Raw genomic sequence first — 24,551 nt, forward strand, 5'->3', positions numbered from 1 at the left:
TCCTTTGTGTGTAGTATGCATTTTAAGCTTCTCTCCCTTGTCACTGGACTTTATCGTATTTTCCTATAGAGAGATATTTGCTTATTATATTGTTGAATTTGTCAGTGTTTCCTTTTTATTTTCTTTTATGTTTATTCTGTGGGTTTTGTATCTTACCTAGGTATTTTTTTACTTTTAAGATTATAAAAATTTTTTTTCTCACCTTTTCTTTCAGTACTTTTTTGGTTTTCTGTTTTTATGTTTGAAACTTTGATTCATTTGGAATTTATTCCAATTTTATTTTTATCTAGATGGCTACCCATTGTCCCTTTATCACAATTATGTGATTGTCCCTGTTTCCAGATGTGGACCTTGGGGTCAGAGAGGGAAAGATCCTTACGCAAGATTATGCAGCCAGCAAATGGACTTGCATCCTGCCCTGCTCCCCTCTCTCAGCTCTGCGCGTGTTTTGCCATAAGTCTCTAGCATTTCTTGTTTTTTTGGCTTTCTTTCCTTTTGGCGGGGGTCCAGCACCTTTATTTGTCTGCTATCTTGTCCAGGGCCGTTTATTTTTTGCCTTGATGTCTTACATGGACTCTCTTTGTTGTTCGTTCTGTTCCTCCAGTGCTGACATGCTCTCATTGTTCACCCTGGCCTTTCTTCAGGTGGTGATGAATGTCTCCTTTGGCTCCCTCCTGCAGGACTATGCCTCAGGTTGTGCACTTTGTTCTCCTTCCTCTCTATCCTCAGGGCCTTGCCCACCTGCTCTTTGGGATGCCTTAGGGTTCCCAGAGCACTCAGGAATGCATGATTCTGGCCAAGAGGCAGCTGGTAATAGAAAAAGCAGAAATTTTGAAGTCAGACAGCCCTTGGTACTAGCGCTGCCTCTGCTGTTGACTGTTGGGCAATTAGACCTCAGATTTCTCTTTATGGAAATGGGAGGTCTCCTCTTCCAGGGGATAGTGGTGAGGATTAGAACTAATGCAGAAGTCACAAGCTCAAGTGCCTGTTGGGAGCCAGGCTGGTAGTTAGTACAAATGCTGGGGTGTGAGGCAATAGGGAACTGCAGGAACCAGGGTAAAGTTGGGAATGCATGCCTGTTATCCAGGAGACAGCTGCTCCTCAGCCACATCAGACAAAGGCCCGGTCTAACCACATGTGCTAATTCATGGAGATTTTTATATGACATTTCTCAAGTTGTAAATGTTGGCAGTGCATGCATATTCTAACAGGCACTACGCAGGCTAGACAATGCCCATTCCAGATCCTCAGGCATCTTTAAGTTGTCAGTTTGCAACCAGTGATGTGAAGTCCTTGGCTCCAATTCAGCTCTCAATCCACAGTGGCTGTTATTCGGGGTTTTTTGGGGTTTTCTTTGAGCTTGCTCTGTCGCCCAGGCTAGAGTGCAGTGGCATAGTCTCGGCTCACTGCAACCTCCACCTCCTGGGTTCAAGTAATTCTCGTGTCTCAGCCTCCATGCGTACCACCATGCCTGGCTAATTTTTTGTATTTTAGTAGAGACAGGGTTTCATCATGTTAGCCCAAGCTGTTCTCAAACTCCTGAGCTCAGGCAATCTGCTCACTTCAGCCTCCCAAAGTGTGTAATGGCTGTTATTTGGATTGTGGCTGCTGCTTTTGGGTTTCTTGTCAGTCAGGCAGCACCCTGCAGTGTCCCTGCTGGACGCTGGGTCAACTCTGTTCCCACGTGTTACTTCCGGTTCTTGGAGTTCTTAAACTTCTTCTGGTCCACTTGGTATGGCATATCCTTTACCTGGAGACGAAGAAGCCAGGGTTTGACTCTTAATGCATCGTGGGACCAGGACAGCAATGTCTAGTTCTGCTGGGTCAGCTTCTCCTGCTCAGGGGTCTCCCTGCAAGTCTGGTGGGATTTGGCCAGGATGTTTGTGGAGGAGCCCGCCTTTGCAGGGCAGTTCAAACAATAAGGATGTCCTGCCCAGTGGTGGACACAGTGCTCCAGGCTGTTGGCTGGCACTTACCAAGAAACCCTGTGAGGGGCCAGCTCCTGGGTCCACAGGAGTTGGGGTAGGCACTGTTTGTATTTGCTCCATGCTGCCGTTAATACTCTTCCTCTTCCTCCTCTGGAGGGCACAAGGCCTTTGGGTATATGTGAGTCCTAAAGGAAGGAGGAGGCCAGTTCTTGAGCTCTTACTGTGCTGGCATAGTAATACTTGCAGCACCTTGCATTTAGTGAGTCTGGGGCATGTGGCAGGTGCTGGGCAAGGTGCCCTCCTCCAACTTAAGGTGTTGTTTCTGGCATCAGCATCTTCCAAGGAGGAATCCCAGGCTCCAGGAAGTCAAGAGGTGTACTTGCCTGAGACTGTGCAGCTGGCAGAGCGAGATGCTTACCCTCTGCCCCTGCCTGCCTCAGAACTTGAGGTGGGCTTCCAAGCTGCTGCCCCATTCCTCCTGCCCACAGGCAGCACCCCTCTCCATGAATTGATCACATGCCTCAGATCAAAACATGCCCTCCCTCTGGGCTGTCTCCTCTACAGGAACCTGAGTTTCCAACTAGGGCGGTAGACACCACTGTCAGTAGAAAACAGAAATGCAATTATTGTTTCTGTTTTACAGATGTGGAGATGGAGCACAGAGAGGGTAAATAGCTTTATAAAACTCCCCTCCATCTGAAACTGTTCATGAAAATGGTTATCTGGTGATAACAAGGACCAGGGTCCCCGGAGCCTTCTCCTGTGACTGGGGCCTCCTTTGGCCACCTGGTCCCCACTGGAGGGTCTGGGCCTGGCCAGGAGCCTCTAGCCTGTTAGACTCCTAGCACCTCCTGCAGTCGATGGAGTAACCTGGTGGTTGTTAGCAGCATGGGCAGCATGAATGTTTGGCGTCAGTGAGAGGGCTAAGCAGAAAGGCTGAGAGAGAGTGCATGAATGTGGCATGCTGCCCTGTGCCCAGGTGGGTGCTAGGTCACAGGCACTGTGCAGGGCCTGGTCGTGACCACCCTCCTTCTCTCCTCCCCTTTCCCCTTCCCCAACTCCATCAGCAGGCTTTGTCCACTTGTGTTTGCCTGGGGTCTGCCTGGACTAGTGGGGACAGCAGGCCTTGTTACAGTTCGACCAAGAGTGGTGGGGCCCAGGTTCAGTGCTCACAGCTGTTAGTACCAGCTCCCGCTTACTGAGGGTGCTTAGGGCTGAGTCTCTCCCAATCTTCTGCAGGAGGCATCTTTGTTTAGGTCCTAATTGTGGATGAGGAAATTGAAGCTCCTGATAAGGTTGTGATTTGAACATATCCAAGCCTGGGGACCTCCAAGCCCTGCTCTTGCCACTTCCTCTTATTTGTGGTCCTTGTTTCCTTGGTCTTTAAAATGACCCTCTTGTCTAAGCCCCTTCCATTTCCAAATCCTCTGAGCCTGTGCTGAGGAGGACAGGCTGGACACTGCTGGTTAGTCCCATACCTTCCTGGTATCAGTAGGAATTTGAGAGGGAAAGTCCAGGCTTACCCTGTTTCAGGAAAACTGCAGAAGGAGGAAAACTAATTCTCCTTAAAACTGACTTTCTCCTTGCTTTCTCTGCAGAATGGGCTACAATGTGACTGAAGTCTTGCTGCCTTCCCATCCCCTGCCCTTGGCAGAGAGTCAGGGTTGGGACAGCTGCAACCTGTGTTGGATGGAGCCTGATCAATCCTGGGTTCTTGCCCCTAGTTGGGTGGCTTTGGGCAAGTTATTTAACCTGCCTCAGCCTCAGTCTTCTTACCTATATAATGAGGAGATAGGCAATACATTGAATAAATGAATAAAAACAGTTGCAATAATGGTATCATCTTGTGATTATAAGGCTCTCACCCTGGAGTCTGAGAAGCTGTATTCTGAGGTGGGGACCTCTGAAACCTGCCCGTTTTGTCCTGGAACACCCACAGGGGGCTTGTACAGAGCAATTGTCTTATTCTGGACATAAGATCTCGCTGCTCAGAGTTTCAGGGTACTGTTGTAGAGCAAAATCAGTAGACTGAGTTCAAATCCCTCTGAATTCTTGCTCCTTGACCTGACTTGGTTACTTCACCTCTCTGAGCCTTTGTTCTGTCTCTCTCTCTGTCTCTCTTTTTTTTTTTTTTTTTTTTTTTTTTTTTGAGACAGGGTCTCACTCTGTCACCCAGGCTGGAGTACAGTGGTGTAATCAGGCCTTGACCTGCAGCCTTGACCTCTCTGGGCTTAGGTGATCATCCTACCTCAGCCTCCCAAGTAGCTGGGATTACAGGCATGCACCACTATGCCCAGTTAATTTTTGTATTTTTTGTAGAGACAGGGTTTCACCATGTTGCCCCATGCTGGTCTCAAACTCCTGAGCTCAAGCGATTCACCCACCTCAGCCTCCCAAAGTGCTGGGATTACAAACGTGTGCCACCATGCTGAACCAATTTTTGTATTTTTGTAGAGACGGGGTTTCACTATGTTGCCCAGGCTGGTCTTGAACTCCTGAGCTCAAGTGATCTGCCCACTTTAGCCTCCCAAAGTGCTGGGGTTACAGACCCAGCCTGTTTTCTTTCCCATTTGTAATACCCACATTGCAGAGTTGGTGTTGAGATGTAGGTAAGAAGAGATGAAGACATGTAGACCACCACTGTGCATGTCATAATAGCAGATGTAGAAGTAAAAACCATGGTAACAGCTAATATAATTGAGGATTTCATATGTCTAGGCACTGTTCTAAACCCTTTACATATCTGATCTCATTGAATCTTCAGTGCATTCCAATAACATAGGCAGTATCATCGTCCTTGTATAAGATGAACAGGCTGAGGCACAGAGAGAGTTAATGTATTTGGCAAATGGTCATAATAATAGTAGGATATTAATTGCCACTGCAGTTTTATATTGTTGATAAAATGTTTTTACATTGTCCAATGAATATTTAAAAAGTCACCAGTCAAAAACAAATTTTGACCAGGCACAGTGGCTCACACCCGTAATCCTAGTAGCACTTTGGGAGGCTGAGGTGGGAGGATCTCTTCAGGCCAGGAGTTTGAGACCAGCCTGGGCAACATAGCAAGACTCTGCCTCTACAAAAAAATTTTAAAAATAAGCTGGGTATGATGGCATGCACCTGTAGTCCCAGCTACTTGGGAGGCTAGGGCAGGAGGATCGTTTGAGCCCAGGAATTCAAGGCTGCAGTGAGCTATGATTGCACCACGGTACTCCAGCCTGGGCAACAGTAAGACCCTGCCTCTAAAATTAAAAAAAATAATAATAATAACAAATAATGGCACACATTTACCTACATAACAAACCTGGTTATCTTGCATATGTACCCCTGAACTTAAAATATAAGTTGGACATAAATTTTTTTTCTTTATTTTAAATGTAATAGTATTTCTCCTTCTTATAATGCCCATAGCTTTGATTTTTTTTTTAAAGAAATCTGATTTTGAGGTTGCTAAAATATGTTTAAAGTATAATGTTAAGTTTCTCCAGCTAAAATTTTTTTTTCTGAGCATACTTTATTCTTTCAGTCCCAAAAGGAAAATTACACCTCACAAATAACTTATACTTTGTTAAATGCTGACCCTTGTAAGTTTTTCATTATTTCTGAAATGATTAAGATATATAATTTACAGAATTGGAAATTGTAATTTTTAAATGTACTGAGAAACTTTAACCCTATTATAATTATTCTGCAAATCTTTTAAGGATACTATAGTCAGTACAACTAGATGAAAAACTCTGATAGATTGGGAAATATAGAGGATCATTTATAAGCCTCGATTTTTTTGTCTTGTGTTTCCCACCCACTCACTTGCTATGTCCCTCTAGTCTCAGAGCGATTTCCTACCCTGGGTTCATGGGAATTGGGAAGGACACTGTTTGATTCATTCTATGAAAATACTAGGGATTTTGAAAAAGGCAAGACGGGCCAGTTGTGTCACTTCCTGTCGTCTGATCAAAAGTTTGACGAAGAAAAGAAAGTAACTGAGAGCTGCTGCCAGGCAGCAGGCAGTTGCCTGGTGATGACCCCGGGTTTCCAGTGCTACTCTGGTTCCCAGTGTGGCCAGTCAAGTCCCTCTGACCTCTGGGCTCCTTAGAAGTCCCTGGTGCTGGCTGCACTGCACAGGGTCTGCTCAAGATCCTGGCCTTTTGGAACAAAGATGGCTTGTGGATGCCGGATCAGGCTGCAGATGAAATCCCAACTGGCTCCTGAGTGTTTGGGTCCTATCTGTGCTTAGTTTTCTGGGTCTGTCAATCAGTTTCATTTCCCATCCACAGGATCTCAATAGGCGTGAGAAGCAAGAGAGCCTGATGCGTGGAGCACATGAGTCATTCCCCTACTGGATAGTTAACTGGATAGTTGTGTATACCAATAGGAAATTGATTGTTGAAGAAGAGGAACAGATTCCTGGTTAATAAAGTGGAAGAGGCAGGGATATGGACATTTGCTGCATTAGTCCAGCAATGATGTATTAAGCTGTGCCCAAGCTGGGTCTTGTGCTGTGAATACAGATTGAAAACCCAGGCCTTGGTTATGAACCCTCAGCGTGGAGCTGGGTGGGGCATCAAGGATCAGGGGCAAGTGAACCTGGGGCAGGTGTTCTGGGCAAAGCAGGAGCAGGAGCAAAGGCAAGGAAGGGAAAGGGGCGAGAGTCCACCTGGGTCCTACCTTGATCTTTAGATGGGAAGTGGGAGAGTTGGTGGGGATGGGAGTAGGAGATTGTGGGCTGGGTCCCCACTAGGCAGGGTGAGCTGTGTGGCGTGGGAGTTAAGAACCTGGGCACCAGGGTTCAGATCTCTTCTCTGCCACCTACCTGCTGTATAACCATGAGCAGTCAACAGACTTCCCTAAAGCCTCGACTTCCTCATCTGTAAAGTAGGGGCTAGGTAGTGGCAGGTGTTTAAGTTCTAGAGGGAACTTGGATAGTCAAAATTACTCTGGAGAAGTCCTTAAGGAAGCCATGAGATTGAGTGGCCTTGGTTCTGTGGGCACAGCTTCGCCCACCAGAGAGGGAGGCCTGTGGGGCCGGTGCAGGATCCATTCTGCTGTGAAGGTGGAGACTGGAAAACAGGCTGGGCCCCCAACATGTTCCTCCCTCCTTGTTCCCTGCTGGGCTTTATCTCATCCTGCCTCAAGACCCAGTCTCACAGCCCTGTGGCCAGTTCCCAGATTTACTGATGGTTAGGACCCGGAAGACAGTTGGGTGTATCTTCTGGGTAGGGAAGGCTTGGGCTCAGCTTGTGTGAGGGAGGCATGAGTGTCATGGGGCCATGGGGAGAGGGCGAAAAGCCCAGGAAAGGGTTTGTGGAGCACACAGCATGGGGCTTGGCACAAGGTGAGTGGGAAGCAACTGGTAGTTAAAAAACAGGGAGCCTCCCAAAGCCACACTGGGGTGTCTTTTTTTTTTTTTTTTTTTTTTTTTCAGTGGACAGTGGGACTCTTAGCATGAGAAGGGCATGGTCAGGTCTGTGTTTTATTGTATTATTTATTTATTTATGCACTTAAAATTATAATTTTATTTTAGAACAGATACTACACATCCCTGTTTGAAATGAAAAGGAACTGAAGAATGTACAGAAAATTTCCTTCCTACTCATCTTCTGTCTCCCAGCAGACAACCAAGTCATTCGTTTCTTTTGCATTCCCTCAGAGATATTTTATGTGTGTAGAAGCAAATACTTATTCAATATGTGACACCCACACACGTGCACACACATACACACACACGTATACCTTATCCCCTTTTCAACACAAATCACACTCTGCACATTGTGCCTTGCCCTTCTCACTCACTCCGCCTTGGATATCATTCCATAGTGGTAGATAAAGAGCTTCTTCATTCGTTTAAATGGGTGTATAGTATTCTGTCATGGCATTATAGCATTATATTCTTATTTTCAACCTGTCCCCTGCTGATGGACATTTACCCAGTTTCCAACGTTAGCTGTAACAAACATGCTGCTTGGCTGGGTCAAAGATTATGTGCCTCTGCAGAGGTTATACCAGTTAACCCCTGACCCCCGCTCCTGCCCAGCAGTATATGAATCAGTTATATATTTTTAGAAAGTGCTTTTGGGAAGGCTGTTTGGAGGATGGAGTTTGGAGGGCCACCTCTGAGCTGCAGCAGCCCATTAGGGACTAGCCAACATGAGCCTGCCATGGGCTATGGGAACTGGAGCTGGAACAGAGAAAGAGTCCAGAGGAGAGTTGGTAATTCAGTAGCTATGAGAGGGAGTCTATCAGATGAGTTGAGTCTGTTTTTAATAGTCTATCCTGTTCATGGTAGATGATAGAGTCAGTGTCCATCCTCTCTGTGGCTGTAGCAGAGACCTGGGCCCTCCTGCCCCTTGACCTGGCAGGGGAGATGCTGCTGCTGCTGCTGCGTGCACCTGAGCCTAGCCCTGTGGCCCCAGCTGGCAGGATGAGGAGAGGAGGCTGGACAGGGAGAAGCAGAGTGGGAGACAGGAGGGTTGGGGCATGCCTAGGTCTACCTGAAGTCAGAGAGACACATCGTTCTGTGGGAGGCCGGAGGAGTGTCACAGGACAGGGGTGACCAAGAGGCCTCTTGGAACAGTGGGAAGAATTCTTCAGCAGTGGTGTCAGGAGCCCTAATTTCTAGTGTCTTCGATACTAGTTGGCTGTGTGATCTAGAGCACATGACCTAGACCCATGTCTCTGAGTCTCCGTTTCTTCATCTGAAACATAAGGTTACTGGAGATTAAGTAAGCTGACCTAGTGTGCATAGTCAGAGTGCCTGAAAAAAGAAAAGCCCTCCCTCCTCCATGCCTTCCCTCTATCCCCAGCAGTGGGATAGAATCAGCATCATCCGAGTCATTCACAGAGCAGTCTCCTCTGCATTGCCAATGACCATAATCCGATCCTGAAAAATGCTTCATGGGCATTCTTATAAGCTCAAAATATAATTATTCTTCATTTTAATAGGGAAAATGTTTGTATATTCCTGCAGTACGAAGTTACACCCTTCTTATTGAAATGACTCCAAATCCCGGTAAAAAGGAAACAGTCACTTCACTGGCTAACATTATGTTCCTGACATGATTTATAGCAGTTTCCCTTCATTCACTTTGTAACTTGTCTCTCTACCTGCTGTTGTTCAGCTTAGGTGTGCTGTACAGTAGGATGATGCTCACAAGCGTGCATGCGCACACACACACACACACGCACACAAACGTTCAGTACTTAGCGATTATGACACAGAAACTTAGATGTTCCTAACACCCCAGAAGGAATAGGAGTGAGCCATAGCACTGTGAGGAAAAGATGCTGTCCATTCCCTGATCCTCCTCCTTCCACCCCCTCTACTTTCTCAGTCTTCTCTCATTTCTTAGCAAAGGCAAGTATCTAGCCATTTGCCAAGCCTAGTACAAAACTTTTTTTTTTCCCCCTGCTGAGACATTTCTTCCTCTGTCAAATGGAATGAAAGTGATAGGATTGGTGCAATAGAAAGGCATGGGTTTTGAAGTTAGACGAGGCTATACCTAAACCCAGCCCTGCTGCGTGTTAGCAGTGCGATCCTGGGCAAGCTCTCTGTGTTTTGTGGGCCTCAGTTTCCTCATCTGCCATGGCACTTCTGAAGCTTCAGGTCCAAGTGCCTAGCACACGGCCTGCAGCCAGGAGCTGTGTAGTCACCATTTATTCCACTTTGCTCACTTTTACTGCAGTGCTTTGACCTGGGGCATTGGGCAACTTTCTGTGGGGCTCACCACCCCTTTTCCCTTTCTAACCTTCTCTTCTCTTATTCCAGGGGCCCAGATCATTGATCTGATGATGCTGGTCATCGATGTGACCAAGGGGATGCAGACCCAGTCAGCGGAATGCCTTGTGATCGGCCAGATTGCCTGCCAGAAGCTGGTCGTGGTGCTGAACAAAATAGACCTCTTAGCTGAAGGAAAGAGACAGGCAGCAATTGATAAAATGACCAAGAAAATGCAGAAGACCCTAGAGAACACCAAGTAGGTCTGCTAATGAGAGCAATGTTCACTGCATAAGAAGGCTTCTGGGGCCTCCCATGTTCATTTCACAAACATGAATTGGACAGGCAGGTGTCAGCCTCCCATCCTAGTAAGTGGGATCTCAACCTGGCATTTGCTCACATAAGGGCTGCATTAAATCAGGTAAAGGCTAACGTGTTTTTAAAAGAGGCCAAAAACCACAGGAGCATAAAGAAACTAGAATTTGATGAGGCACAAGCACTTCTGTGTCTCAGCTCACAGGAAAGAGAAGGAACACAGGGACTCTGTGCCCGGTGTGCAATGCCTGGACCGGCAAGGGTTCAGATCCTTTCTACTTAGATTGTCTTGATAAAAACTTAGTCCCGCCTACATATATTGGCCATACTTTGGTGCAAGAGATGCTAGGACTGTGTTCTCTTGCTATCTGCTTCTCTACAACTTGGTTATCAAAAGGGGAAGATGAATTTTGGTAGATGACTGGTTGTTTCTGTTACAGAAGCTTGTAAGATTGGGTGGACAGACAGACAGATGGTTGTTGCTGCTGGAAGCCAGACTAGGAAACACCAAATCACAAAGGACCTTTTTAGCATCTTCTGCCAAGGAGTTTACAGCTTTATCTTGTGGAAAGTAGGAAGTTATTAAGGAATTTTATGCAAGGGGTGGCTAGATGAAGTTTTTCATTAGGAGATCACTGGCTGCAGGTGGAAGGCTGGCATGGTGAAGAGGACCCAGGAGGCAGCAGAGAGGAGAAGGAGAAGGAGCAGCAGAGGCTACTGAACTGTAGTGGTTTTACCAGGGAGAGAAGGTGTTGCTCTGAGTTGAGGCAGAGCATGGAGGGAGGAGGTGGCTTGGGGAGATATCTAGCAGGAGAATCCACAGCCCTGGTGAAGCAATTCGCCTGGATCACAGTAAGTGTGGAAGAAAGCTGGCAGTGCTACCGAGAAGGGCAGGGGAGCGGGAGGCACAGGGGGACTGTGAGACAGAAAGCCACCTGGTTGCTCAGGCGGCCACAGGAATGACTAATTCTGATGTGGTCAAGAAAATGAGAAAATGTCCTTGTTGAGCACAGTGTTGACAGACCTCATTGTTTTATCAATTTCTCTCTTCCTCTCTAGGCCAGTCCCTTTTGATCAATACTAAATAGCGGTCACTGGGAGACAGGGATGCTTCCTCTTTGCTATGCAGCCTGAGACAATATCCGGCCACTTCCACCTCTCCTTCTTCTGCCCATGGAGGGCAAGCAAGTAGAGAGCGTTTTTGTTTCCCTGTCATAAAGATTGATATGCCTTCCCATTTATGATGTTTTTTTTCAGATCCAACACCTGCAGCTCTCCCTCAGAATTCTCAAGTTGGTTAAATTAAAGCTCCAGCCCTGTGAATGGGCCAAATATGTCATAAAAGATTTCCTAGCGCTGCCTTTTGTTAGCAAAATTCATCAATCCGATAAAATCGACATATTTAGATAAGTGTTGCATAAGAATGCAGACTTTGTTATTCCCAGCGGAAGTGGATATGAGACTGTAAAAAGGAAGATAAAAAATTATATCTTCTTTTTAGTGAGTTATTTGATCTCCCTGTCGTTTTATTTACTTGTCAGAAAAGGAAGAACAGGTCTTTTGGACTCCCACATAAAAACCCAGTACAACCTCAGTACTCAGATACAACCTCAGTATCATTTACTACAGAAATGGGACCTTCAGGGAAGGGCTTAGGATACCTTTAAGGGCTAATTAATAGTAATAGTTTTGATTAATTAAATTTAAGGAAAATTCTCATTTGCTTGTGAAAATTACTATTTCTATTTTAGTGTATTTGTTGAAGGTCAAATTATGGACTTTATCACACATCCAGAGGAAATTGTCCATCTGAGTGTCCTTGGAAGCCCCTCCTGCCTTCATCCAGCACCAGCAGGCTGGTAGGGAAAGGAGAGGACTGTCACCCTGAGGGGTTGTAATCAGTGGGTATGTGACCTACTGAACATTAGCTTTTACCTCCATGAAGCAAAGAACTTCTTTAAATTAAGTGACTATTTCGTTTTCTTATGTTCCCTTGTTAAGTAAACCCTTCATAAATGCCAGTCCAGATGCAAAGAAACTTTCTGTCTATAAAGGGAAAATGTGGACTGGTAAACCATGTCCCTATAAAAACCCAAAAAGTGTTCAAAACATTAAATGTATTTTTTCTGTGCAAAGAGTAACTGAAAGAAAACTTGGAAAATAGAGAAAAGTAGTTAAAAGAAAGAAGAGCCCACCCAAAGATTTCTTTTCTCAAATGGCAGCTGCTGGCACTTTTGGGTTTTTTCTTTTCTTTTTTCTTTTTAACTATGTGTAGTATTGCCCCCACTTTTTCTTCCACATTTTTTTTATTGTGGTAAAATACATATAACATAATGTTTATCATTTTAGCCACATGTAAGTGTATAATTCAGAGCTATCAAATACTTCAGAGTGCTGTGTACCCGTCCCCACTATATATACCCCAAACTTTTTCATGACCCCCAACATAAACTCGGTAGCCATTAAGCAATAACTCCCCTTTCTCCCTTCCCCCCACCCCGGGAACCTCTATTCTGCTTCTCATCTCTATGAATTTGCCTGTTCTAGGTACCTTTTATCAGTGGAATAATATACTATTTGGCCTTTTGTGTCTGGATTATTTCACTTAGCATAATGTTTTTAAGGTCCATCCATATTGTAACATGTGTCAGAATTTCACTCCTTTTTGTGGTTGCATAGTGTTTTATTATGTCTATATACCACATTTTATTTATCCATTCTTCTGTTGGTAGACACTTGGGTTGCTTCCTGGCTATTGTGAATAATGCTGCTATGAACATGGATGTATAGATATTTATTCAATTTTCTGCTTTCAATTCCTCTCGGTATATCCTAGGAGGTATGAGGTGGTATATCATCATAGTTTTCATTTGCATTTCCCTAGTTACTAATGATATTGAGCATCTTTTCATGGTTTAATGGCCATTTGTGTGTCTTTTTTTGAGAAATATCTATTCAAGTCCTTTGTACATTTTTAGGTTGGGTTGTTTTCTGTTGTTGTTGTTGAATTGTAATAGTTATTTATGTATTCTGGACATTAATCCCTTGTCAGAGAGATGATTTGCAAATATCTTCTCCTGTTTTGTAGATTGTCTTTTTACTTCGTTGATAGTGTCCTTTGATACACAAAACTTCCTAATTTGGATGAAGTCTAATTTCTCATTTTTTTTAATTGCGTGTGCTTTTGGAGTCACATCCATGAAACTGTTGCCAAATCCTGTGTCATGAAGATTTTTATCCAGTGTTTTTTTCTAAGAATTTTGTAGCTTTAGCTCTTAAATTTAGGTCTTTGATCATTTTGAGTTAATTTTTGTATACGATGTAAGTTAAGGGTTCAACTTCATTATTTTGCATGTGGATATCCAGTTTTCCAAGCACTTTTGTTGAAAAGATTGTCTTTTCCCCTTTTAACTTTGTAAAAAATCAATTGACCATATATGTGTGGGTTTATTTCTAGGCTTTCTCTTCTATTCCATTGGTCTATATGTCTGTCCTTAGGCTAGTGCCACACTGCTTTGATGTCTGTAGTTTTGTAGTAAGTTTCAAAGTCAGAAAGTATGACTCTTCTATCTTTGTTCTTTTTCAAGATTGTTTTGGCTATTTGGGGCTCCTTGCAGTTCCACATGAATTTGAGAATCTGCTTTTCCATTTCTGTGGAAAGGTTGTTGGAATTTTGAGAGGTATTGCATTGAATCTGTAGATCTCTTTGGGTGGTATTGACATCTTAACAGCATTAAATCTTCTAATCCATGAACCATAAGATATGTTTTTGTTTAAGTCATCTTTAGTTTTTTTTTTTTTTTAGCAATGTTTTGTAGTTTTTAGCGTACAAGGCTTTTGTCTCTTTGATTTATTCCTAAGTATTGGATTCTTTTAGAGGCCATTGTAAAGGAATTATTTTCTTAATTTATTTTGGATTGTTCATTGCTGGTGGATAGAAACACACCTGATTTTTGAACTTGTACCCTGCAACCTTGCTGAGTCCTCCCCCCACCTTTTCTTTACATGTAATTGTAGTCATGAGGCATGTACATTTTTATTTCTGCTTTTATTACGTAACAGTTTACATAGCATTTGCTCATGTAACCACCACTCTGTTGACCTACTAGACTGGCTTAAGTTTCTGTTCTTAAAAATAAAGCCTTAAGGTGAACATCTCTGTACATCATTAAACTGTATTTTCACTTTTTTCCTCATGATAGATTTGCAGGTGTAAGATTATTAGATCAAGGGGTCTGAACATTTCTAAACTTTTTGCTGTGCATTGCCATATTATTTTCCAGAAGTGTTCTACCATTTTACACAGGTGTCAGCAGATTACTTTGGTTTATAATTTTAAAGTATACTTGAAACTTAGTAGAAAATAGTGTTTTAGTAGAAGTGGTAACTTAGTAGAAATGGTATTTTATTCCTGTTTTAATTTGTGGTTCTTTATTTCCTTAAGTGTTTTGAACAGTTGTGCTTTTGTATGTGTGAATTATGCCCATGTAAAAATTTTGTCTGTTTGCCTCTTGCAATTTTAATTTTTTTTTAATATTTGGGAGTGTTTAATATTAGTAAAGATATTGCTGTTAACCCTTCTATCATATTTGCTACAAATAAGTCTTTGGCATTTGTTGTCTTTCCATTTTAGTTGCTTTTTTTGACATGTAGAAGTTTCTAATTTTTATATAGTCAAACTCTTTGTTTTTCTTTGTGATTTCTTTATCTCTGAAAGCATTTAAAATTACTCTTGCATAAGCGTTTATCAATGTTAACAGAAATCAAAACAGAAGATAAAAATGTACCCACAATCTTCTCAATGCATCAGATTAAAGTGTTTTTCCTCCAGGATCCCTGTCAGTCTTTCCTGCGTGTACATAATTTGAGGTAGTTGTTATCACAGCATTGACACTGTTCTGTGTTCTAGGCTTTTCTGTTTATTTTTCCACTAAATGTTATCATCTGACAGCATCCTTGATACATCATTCCCCCAGACTCCCTTTGTGTTTCTTCCGGCTTTTTAAACACTTTCTATTTCCTTCTGTCTGTTTTAGCCAGAGCCCTCTGTCTGGAGCCCACCAGGGACTCCATTGATCCTGCCTCCCTCCCTGTGAATGGGTTGAATGCCAATCTCAAGGAATTTCTCTGCTACTGAGTGGACTTTGACTAGATGTGTTTTCCATACTAGCTTTGTGGCTGACTGTGTGCTTGGGCGACTCACTCCATCTCTCTGAGCTGCTATTTCTTCCTTTGTAAAATGGGAGCTGAAAATTTCAGTCTCATAGCGTTTAATATGAGGGAGCATTTCACATGGAGCCTGGCACACCATGGATGTGTAGGAATAATAGCTGTAACATGTGGAGAACCTGCTGTGTACTTGGCACTGTACTGGGGTTTCGCATACATGGTTCGTGGAATCAGTCGGATCCTTACAGTTTCCTAAGAGGTAGGTTTTGTGTCTGGCTTGACTATTGAGAAAAGTGAGGCTTGATAAATGTTGGCTGTTTTGAATCTACTGTCCCAAAGCTAAAATTTATATTCTATTTGTTTATATATCTTTATATGGATTATAAATTCATATATATATGTATATACACACATATACACATATATATTTATCTGAAACTTTTTTTGTGTGCTAACGAACGTCAGCTTGCATACACAATCAGCACGTCTAGGCCCAGCAAGCACCGCAACGTACTGTAGCTGCCAGGGAAGTCTGGAGGAGAGAGTGGGATGGCAGGGACAGAAGTCCTTGAATGAGCTCTGGGTCAGCTCCTGCCCGCACTACAGAGCTGTGCAGCTGCCGTCTCTGGCTGGAGCCCCTTGTACTCCTAGAACCCAGACACCAATCCAGTGGTTGCTAAACTCTACTCCCCAGGGCTCCGTGGAGCTGGGTCTCCCTTGTACAGCCAGAAGCCAGGGTGCCCTAGTGTGTAGCATGTTCAGGGTGTTGGGAAGGCTAGCTTCTCTTGAGTCTGGGAAAGGGCCAGACACCTGGCCCAACACACTGTTATGTTCTATTACTATATATTGCCCAAAAGGGTTTGGATAAAGATAATTGAATTTCCAAAAGCTTTATAGGTAATCTCTGGAATTCCCCATGCACGTTCCTACGACTCTGTGTCCCTCTGAGCCTCAGGCTCAGGGCATGGAAGCAGAGCCAGTGTACATGGCTGGGTCTTGACTCCGTCAGCTCTGCAGATGGAGCCTTCGTGCTAAGAATAGATTTTTCTCCTACCCATCTCTTTCTCCTATGGGAGAGGCCTGGACTCTGGACTCTGGACTCTGGACTCCTGCAGACCAGCCACTTACTCCCTGGCTCCCTGGGCAAGTCATAGCTTCTCTGAATATGGTACCTGAGCCCCTGCCCATGGACTATTGAGATGGTATGGACACCACCAAGCCTGGTGCCTGGTACAGAGCAGATCGCAGAGAAGTCTGAGTTCTTTTCCTGCCTTTCCCATTTTCTCTCTTGTGTTTCTTTTCTTCTTTTCTGTCTCTTCCTCAGTGTTATTTTTTCCTTTTCCTCTTTCCTTCCCTCTCCTCACTGTTCCTTCCTTTGTGAATTATTTTTCCCTCCCTCGTTCCCTCTCCAAGCTCTCTTTTCTCCTTCTGGGTATTGCCTTTCTCAAGGCAAAGACCTAAGCCCCGCTACTTCTGTGGGGGCAGTGTGTCATGTCTGAGCTACTCTAGAACTGATTGACAGGTAGGTCTCTGGCCCTCTTTGGAATCTCCTTACTGAACTGAAATCATTGTGTCACACTGAACTTTGGAGCAATGAGTGGCCCCTGAGATTGTTTAAGTCGCTCTTTAGGGAACTGCAGCCTCCTCAGAGTTAGTTCTCTTGTCTTTAAAAAAGAAAAAAATCTGATTTTCTTCAAAGGTTTGCTCCCAACCAGGCCAGGGCAGTGGGGTGAGGTTTCAAAGGCCAGTTGAATTAAGCTCCTCCCAACTGAGGAGCTTCCCATGCAGTTGGGCAGGAGAGCCTGAGTACCTGGACGATGACGAAGGTGAGCTAGGGAATTTGCTTTGTGTTGGAGTTAAAGGCCAGAGCTGAAGTGGCTCCTCAGAGTAGCAAGGGGATTCTGAGGAAGGCAAGTTTGCTTCTGGCTGGGGAGTCAGGAATGAGGACTAAATCTAGAAGGGTATGTGATGACTAAGCAGGGGTGAGGTTCAAAATATGGAGCACAGGCCAAGAACTGGCCACTGGGAAGGGGTGCCATCATCTGTGGCTGTTGTGCTGGTACAGACGGCTGGTGGTTGCAGCAGTTCCCAGGGCTCCTCGTGAGTTCCAAATGGCACTTTTACACATGTTAACCGATTCAGTCTGGGAGACAACCCTGTGATTTAGGTCATGCCATCTCCGGTTGGACAGGGAAATGGGGGCTGAGTGAGGTGAAATAGCATAAACCAGCTGTGGAATGGAAATTTGTCCTAGGTTTCTAGCTGGAATCCTGCCTCAGGCTGCCATTGCCTGGGTGAGGTTTGCCTAGGAGAGGAGGGGAAGGAGTTGAGGGCAACAGTGTGAGCTTGAGTTTTAAAAATCCAGATACCCAGGGCTTTTGCTGAGATGAATCAGTGTGGGGAGACTGGAGCAGACCCCAGAGGGCCTTGTGTACCACTCTGGGCCGGCACTTCATCCCGGGACAGTCACAGAGTCCTGAGAGTGGGGAGGGGAGAGGGCCAGCACCTCAGAGTGGTGCTGCTGGAAGGTTCTCACAGCTGTGGTCTGTGCACACACTTTGGAGGGCAGTTGGGAGGCTTGGGGTGAGAAGAGCCTGACCCAGAGTGGAACCCATTAAGAATGAAAATCAGGATGGATTGGAGCAAGATCCTAAGAGGAGAACCAATTAGATGCAGTGACTGATGAGAGACATCAGTGACCATGCAGTCAGAGAGGACTAATTCAGAGGCCAGGGCAATGCCATCCCATATCAGAGGCCAGGAATTAGAGGCCAGGAGGCAGCCTGATGGCAGATGGCAGGGTAGAACTAGAGTGCTGGGAAGGGGGCTTGGCTGGGGATGCAGTTTGGGAGCGGCCCACAAGGGGGCTGTGGCCCCCACGGTCAGCATGCAGGGGAAGAGCTGACCTCTCCGGCCGCTCTTTGGGGAGGCCTGCAGTGGGTGCATGAGTGATGAAGAAGGGCCTCTCGGGGACGTGAAGGATAGTCAAGGGCCATGGAAATAAAGGTATGGGATTGTCAGGGAGGAGGGAAGGATGCCACTACTGGGCAGTCACCTGGTCAGATGCCACAGAGGAAAGCGAGTGCAAGGGAAGAGCACTGAGTTGACCATTGGGAGCTGCTCTTGACCTTCAGGAACTTCTTTCTCTGCCATGCTTCCCCAAAGCCTGGCCCCCATTCCTCTTAGTGTCACATGGAATTGGCACCCTGGTCTGGTGCCCCAGCCCCTCACCCCCATTGCTCTTGGGAGCCCTTTGTGTATTCGTCGTGCATGTTCCATGGAGACTGGCGCAGAGGAAGTGCTTAGTAAATGTCCTGCACTTAAAAGGGAAGGAGACAGGTGACCTTGTAAGAAAATCAGCCATAAGCTCTGATGGGTAAACAGAAGTGGGATTTGTTTGAAATATGAGAAGGAGAAATCGGATGTTGATTGAAAGTGGCAGGGTGGGGATGTCAAGCAAGAGGGCTTTTGTCCCAAGAGGAGAGAAATCTGGAGCTGTAGGAGTCTCTGGATGTGAGTCCAGGGAAGAGCATGGAGGGGCTGGGGAGTGGGGCCGGGGCTGGGCTGTCAGCATGGGTTCCTGGAAGGCCCCCATAGACCTGGCAGCAAGCTTGGGCTCTTCCCTTCAGGTGCCTCTTCTTGGGTTGGATCCTTCGCCTGGCTTCTGTTTGGGGCTACAGTAGGGGAATGTGAGGGGATGGCCTAGGGTCCGAGGAAGATGAAGGCAGTATTACTCAGAGTGAGGGACGTGCACCACATGTCACACAAGATCCATCTGGGACTGTGCTTGGATGTGGCAAAATTGTAATGAAAGTTAATCCTTCTTCAGTTATCTTTAAATCTCTTTTATTAAGTCAGAAAAATGTCTCAAATTGGTACTGTTGTGTCTTAAAGATTTCCCTAACTTTTTAACCAGGCTCAGCGCCTTCAGCAGGTAATAGTATCTAGCTAGAATTTAATAGCTCTATTTTGTTTTCTTTGTGTTTATTTTTGTAGCTACAGTAGTAGAAGATTTCTTGTCCCCTGAGATTGGACTGTGGTTGGTTAATCAAAAAAGTCCCTTGAAGCAGAGAATCATAAAAAATGACACATTCATGCCTTAAACATAATATTTTAACTTAAAACATATACATGCATGTTTATTTAATAAAATCAACAATAAAAGCTGTTACAGAAGAAATACGACATTCGCAGCATCGTGCCTCCCTTTCCTCATCAGCACCAAGACACTGGCAGCCGGGCCAGGCTGGTCTGGGGCTTCTTGGCTGCATGTGGATTTGAGTTCTGAATTCGGGCCTGACTCCACTTCTTCAGGCTGTGCTTTTGAAGAATGTTTGGTTTTTGTGTCATTTATAATTTCAGTTTTCCATGCATGATCACTTATAATCTATATGTTATCTTTAATTCATTTGGTCTGAATACAGTTAAGTAAGCTATATTCTGTATGTTCTTATTGGTCAGTATGTATGTATGTATTTTTGAGACAGAGTCTCACTTTGTTGCCCAGTCTGGATCTCACTATAACCTTGAACTCCTGGGCTCAAGCAATCCTTCTGCTTCAGCCTCTCAAGAAGCTGGGACTACAGACATGCGCTACCACATCTGGCTAATTTTTAACACTTGTTTTATAGATGGGTTCTCTCTGTGTTGCCCAGGCTGGTATAGAACTCCTGGCCTCAAGTGATCCTCCTGCCTCTGCCTCCCAAAGTGCTGGTATTACAGGTATGAGCCACCATGCCTGGCCCAGAATTTATGTTTTTGAAAGCTCTAGAGTTTACTGATTTCACAATAAGGAAAAGTTGTAGCGTGCAGGCTCCAGTTGCATCACTGTGGGCAGCAACTGTGATCATTCTGGCTTTTTCTATCCAAGTGTGGCATACTTTTCTTTGCATATGATTGTTTCTCTTGGTCACATCTTCTAGGTTTTTGCGGTTTTCTCAGTGTTGTGGAGGTGCTCTCTAGTAAGATTTCCCAGAGAAAGCCTCAGTGACTGACTTTAATTCTGTTGTGAGTGCTTGAGCAGCAGTTCCTTTCTCTTTGCTCGGATGCTCTCCAGAGGGGCTCCACAGCTTTGTTCCACCTGCCACTTGCTGGGATATGTTCTGCCCAGCTCGTCTTTTCTTCCAGAATGAGCCCACTAACTAGAGCTCCAAGTCACCTTTCATCTATAAATCACTCCGGAATGCAGTGCACTGCCCACAATTTCAGTGAAGCAAGTCTGAGTACAGAATTTTTCTGTTTTCACACAACCTCCCTGCAGGTCTTTTATGGTTTTCTTATCCACACCTAATTTAACACCAGATTTTAAGGAGATTTGTCTTTATCACACCTTTCCAGAGCATTCAATTTAGTTTTCATAGAAACAGCTATTTTTATACTGTTGTTTCATGATACTAAATTAAATTATGTTGTTACAGTGAAACTTATAACGGGCATTACCAACTTTACAGCATAACCAGGTTCAGCATAAAGGTCAGGAGGCAAAAGTGCAGGAAGTACTCACCCCTTGAGCATGGCCTGTGTGCGTCAAGCTGTCTCCCCAGCATGGGGGTTTGGCATGCTAGGAGCCAGGAGCAGGTTTTGCAGAGGGAGTGCAGAGCATTGCCTCATGGATGTCCTTAAAGTGGCCAGTGGTGGGAGGGCTTCTACTCTACCTTTTATTTGTGGAATGTGGTGGTTTTCCATTTAGATAGTGACATGAAATTGTGTTTTAAAATAAATATATTTAAGTAAGAACATTAATTCTTTTAAAGAAAATAAATGAGCAAAGAATAGCTCAGGTGGCACACAAATTTGACAAAGCTTGTGAAGAGGATGTGGGACAACTGGTCTATGTGCAGGTCAACCCTGACAGAGGAGGAGGAAGGGAGGGAGCAGAGCGACCTTGATGTTTTGTCATCCCCTCTTTGTGCCCAGGCTGGCACTGGGCTCAATCTTCTGGTTTTGTGTTTTGAAAGACCATTGATGCCATCTTCCAGGTCAGTGTCCCTAGGGAGGGGATGCTGGAGGTCGTTCTGGGGATCCCAGCACTGTGGGAAGGACAGGGCTCTGGAATAGGGCTTTTGGGACCAGAGTGCTGAGCTCTGGATTCCTCCTTGCTTCGGCTATTTGCTTCACGTGTGACCCTTTAGCAATCATTTGACCTCTCTGTGCCTCAGTTTTCTCATCTCTAAAATGATAATATAATACCTGACATCATTGCTGTGAGGGTTAAATGGAGTCATGTGAAAGCATCTAGCCAGGTGCTGTGTGCATGGTGGGTGCTTCACCAATATTTGGAGAATGAATGTATGACTCTGAATGTGAGAATGATGACAGAAGTTCTTCCTACCTCAGAGGGTTGTTAAGAATTCAATAAATTTATGTCTGCGATTTGAAAATGATAGCAAACTGTCATAATATTGGGTACTATAATTATAGCTATCATATCGTTTTTTCATTGGTTTGAGAACTAAAATTACATATATTTAATGTATGTAATTAAGGGCAAGGGTTTTATTAATCTGGCTACAGGACTTAAATATATGTTCCCTGATCCTTGAAGATCAGCTACTTTCCAAATTGTCATATGGATTTGAAAAGAGACACATGCCCCTGCCTCCAGCCTAGGCTGATGGAGGATTGTTCTCATGATAGTCTCAGGTTTAAAGTAAACTCAGAGTTGGCTTTAAATCACAGCCCCACCACTCATTAGCCTGTGGCCTGGAGCAAGCTACCAAAGCTGGCCAAACTTTTAGGACCCTCTTCTATGAAATAGGGGGAGGAAGAATAATACCCACCTTACAGGATTGTGATGAGGAGCTGGGGATTGGAAAGCTTCTTGCACAATTGCTTGTACCGTTGGTGCTCGGTAAAAGGTCCTGTCTCTTTCTGTCACTCCCACTGTGTTGCATGCTAGACTATATACAGAGAAGCACTTACAGCAGGCCTCAGTGTCAGGAAGGTAAGGGTGGCTCTTCCTGGAGGAAACAAACTCCAGAACTAGAAGTGCTACAGAAATGTCTCCTGAAAATACATTGGGTATACAAACAGTTGGAAGTGGTTCAATATTGTATGGCTTACTTATTAAGGCAATACAAATTAAAATGAAGTATATATTTAAAATAATTTTTAAAAGACTATTTTGTTATGTGTGCAGTGAAATAGGCATCTTAGATGTTCATTGTGGTAGTGGAAAAGGTAGCATACCTTTCAATCTATTTTCTCTGTAATTGAGATAGAATTCACATACCATGAAATTCATACTTTCAATGTGGAAAGAATTGTACAACCATCACCACTATCTAATTCCAGAACATTTTCATTACCCCAACAGGAAATTGTATTCATTAAGCCCTTTGCTCCTCATTCTCTGTGCCCCACCAGCCTGGGAACTACTAATCTACTTTCTGTTTTATGGACTTACCTATTCTGGTATTTCATATAAATGGAATTGCACAATATGCGACCTTTTGTGTCTGACTTCTTTCACCTAGCACAGTGTTTTTGTGGTTCATCCACACTGAAGTATGTATTGATGCTTCATGTCTTTTTATGTCTGAATAATATTCTGTTGTGTATATATACACACCATAGTTTGTGTATCCATTCATCTATTGATAGACATTTGAGACGTTTCTACTTTTTGGCTATTGTGAATAGTGCTACTCTGGACATGTATGGATATGTATTTCTTTGAGTATTTGTTTTCTGTTCTTTTTGGATATATATCTAGGAGTGGAATAGCTGGATCATGTGGTGATCCCATGTTTCCCTTCATTTTTGTAACATTTTTTACTGCATATAAAATTCTTGGTTGGTAGTTTTTTTTATTTTTATTTTTAACTTTCACTTCTTTGAGTATATTATCCTGATACCTTCTGACCTCCACGATTTTTCCTGAGAAACCAGCTGCTAATCTTATTGTGGATTCCTTGTAGATGAGTTAAGTCACTTCTTTCTTGATGGCTTCAAGATTCTCTTTGTCTTTGGCCTTCAGCAGTTAGATTGTAATGTGCCAGGTGTGGGTGTCTTTGAGTTTATCCTACTTAGAGTTTATTGAGATTCTTGAAAGTGTAGATTAATATTTTCCATGAAATTTGAGAAGTTTTTGGCTATTAAACCTCACAGCTTCCCTCAGGCAGCTGTGATGTTAAACAATTGCCTCTGATTATTTTCAACAAACTCCCCCAGGGAAAAGGCTATTTGCACTGAGCAAGCTCCAAGGCAGGTTAAATAAATATGGCATTGTGAGTAGGGCCTTCCAGGGAACCACCAGACTGAAAATCATGATCGTTCTCTGGAAGAAGGGCTTTGAAGGAACTCAAACCCATTCTGCCCCTTTCAGTGCCTGGCAGGCTACTGGTTTTCACCATGATTGGTTTTCAGGACTGCTGCAGAGTTAGCATAGGAAGAGGGCAAGTTAAAACATCAAAAGCTCACTTGGTTTTACTGAGACTCTTCTTGAATAAACACTCCACAGATTGCTCAAGCCTTTGGTTAATTTCCAGAGTTCTGAACAAGTTGATTCTGATCATTTTTGCCAGTGTTCTTTGTTTCCATGGAAGAGGGCTTTTCAGATGTCCTTGCTCTATCGTTTTGCTGATCTTTTAGTGTGTATTCACTCTTAGATGTGTACCCCATGAATTCATCCCAAAGCCGAGGCAAAAAAAAAATCATTCATGCCCACTGACATGTTTATCACAGTGTAATTTATAATAGTGAAAAATTTGAAATATCACAAATAAGTAATGGAGGAAAGCATGTACAAGTATGTAAATTCTGGGTGGTACAATTGTCCAGGTGTCAACAATGAAAGAACAGGCCCAGGCAGGGAGAAGTGTGACAAAGAGACTGAGAGCCCTGGCTTCAGACTCAGATGGGCTGGGTTCAAATGTGGCTCTAAGGCTTATAGCCAACAACTTGGAGCAAATCAATTAGACTCCCTAAGCCTCATTTTCTCATCTGTAAGATGGCAACAACTCCATCATATGTTGTAGATGTTTTCATTTAAACCTCACATTATAGGCTTGGCTCAGCCATGTAAGTTGTTATTGTTGTTGCTCTCATTCAACAGAAAGTTCTTTGTGATATAATGGTAAATAAATTAGCAGGATATGAAATCGTACGTGTACTATAACCAAAATCTGAAAAAAAGAATCCCTTGGCAAAGCACGGGAAAACCATGGTTGGAAGAAAATACACCAAATGATGGGATTATGGGTTATTTATTTTCTCTTTCCTTCTTTTTTTTTTTTTTTGCCCTAACAGTGTTCCTTTTTTTAAATGGGAAAGATAAATGTCCACACAGAATAAGTATGTCTTCTTAAAGATGCAGGGGCTTTCCCGGTAGAGTTTAGGCAAGAATGCTCCGCATTACAAACTGAGATTGTAGAGATGTGCTTCCAGGTACATCTGCAGAGACTTTTTGGTCACTATTATTT

General features: G+C 43.9%; 1 protein-coding gene across 4 annotated transcripts in view; it reads left to right on the forward strand.

The window, feature by feature from the left end:
* The window catches only part of EEFSEC (eukaryotic elongation factor, selenocysteine-tRNA specific), a 260,253-nt gene that overhangs the window by 86,460 nt on the left and 149,242 nt on the right, over nucleotides 1–24,551 (forward strand). For all 4 annotated transcript variants that reach the window (XM_054482127.2, XM_054482130.2, XM_063662609.1 and 1 more), the window contains exon 2: nucleotides 9,697–9,904. In XM_054482127.2, the coding sequence (XP_054338102.1) occupies nucleotides 9,697–9,904 (208 nt within the window). The remainder of the gene's footprint in view (nucleotides 1–9,696; nucleotides 9,905–24,551) is intronic.

This window comes from Pongo pygmaeus, chromosome 2 (genome assembly GCF_028885625.2).
Source record: "Pongo pygmaeus isolate AG05252 chromosome 2, NHGRI_mPonPyg2-v2.0_pri, whole genome shotgun sequence".
In the NCBI taxonomy this organism is placed as follows: domain Eukaryota; kingdom Metazoa; phylum Chordata; class Mammalia; order Primates; family Hominidae; genus Pongo; species Pongo pygmaeus.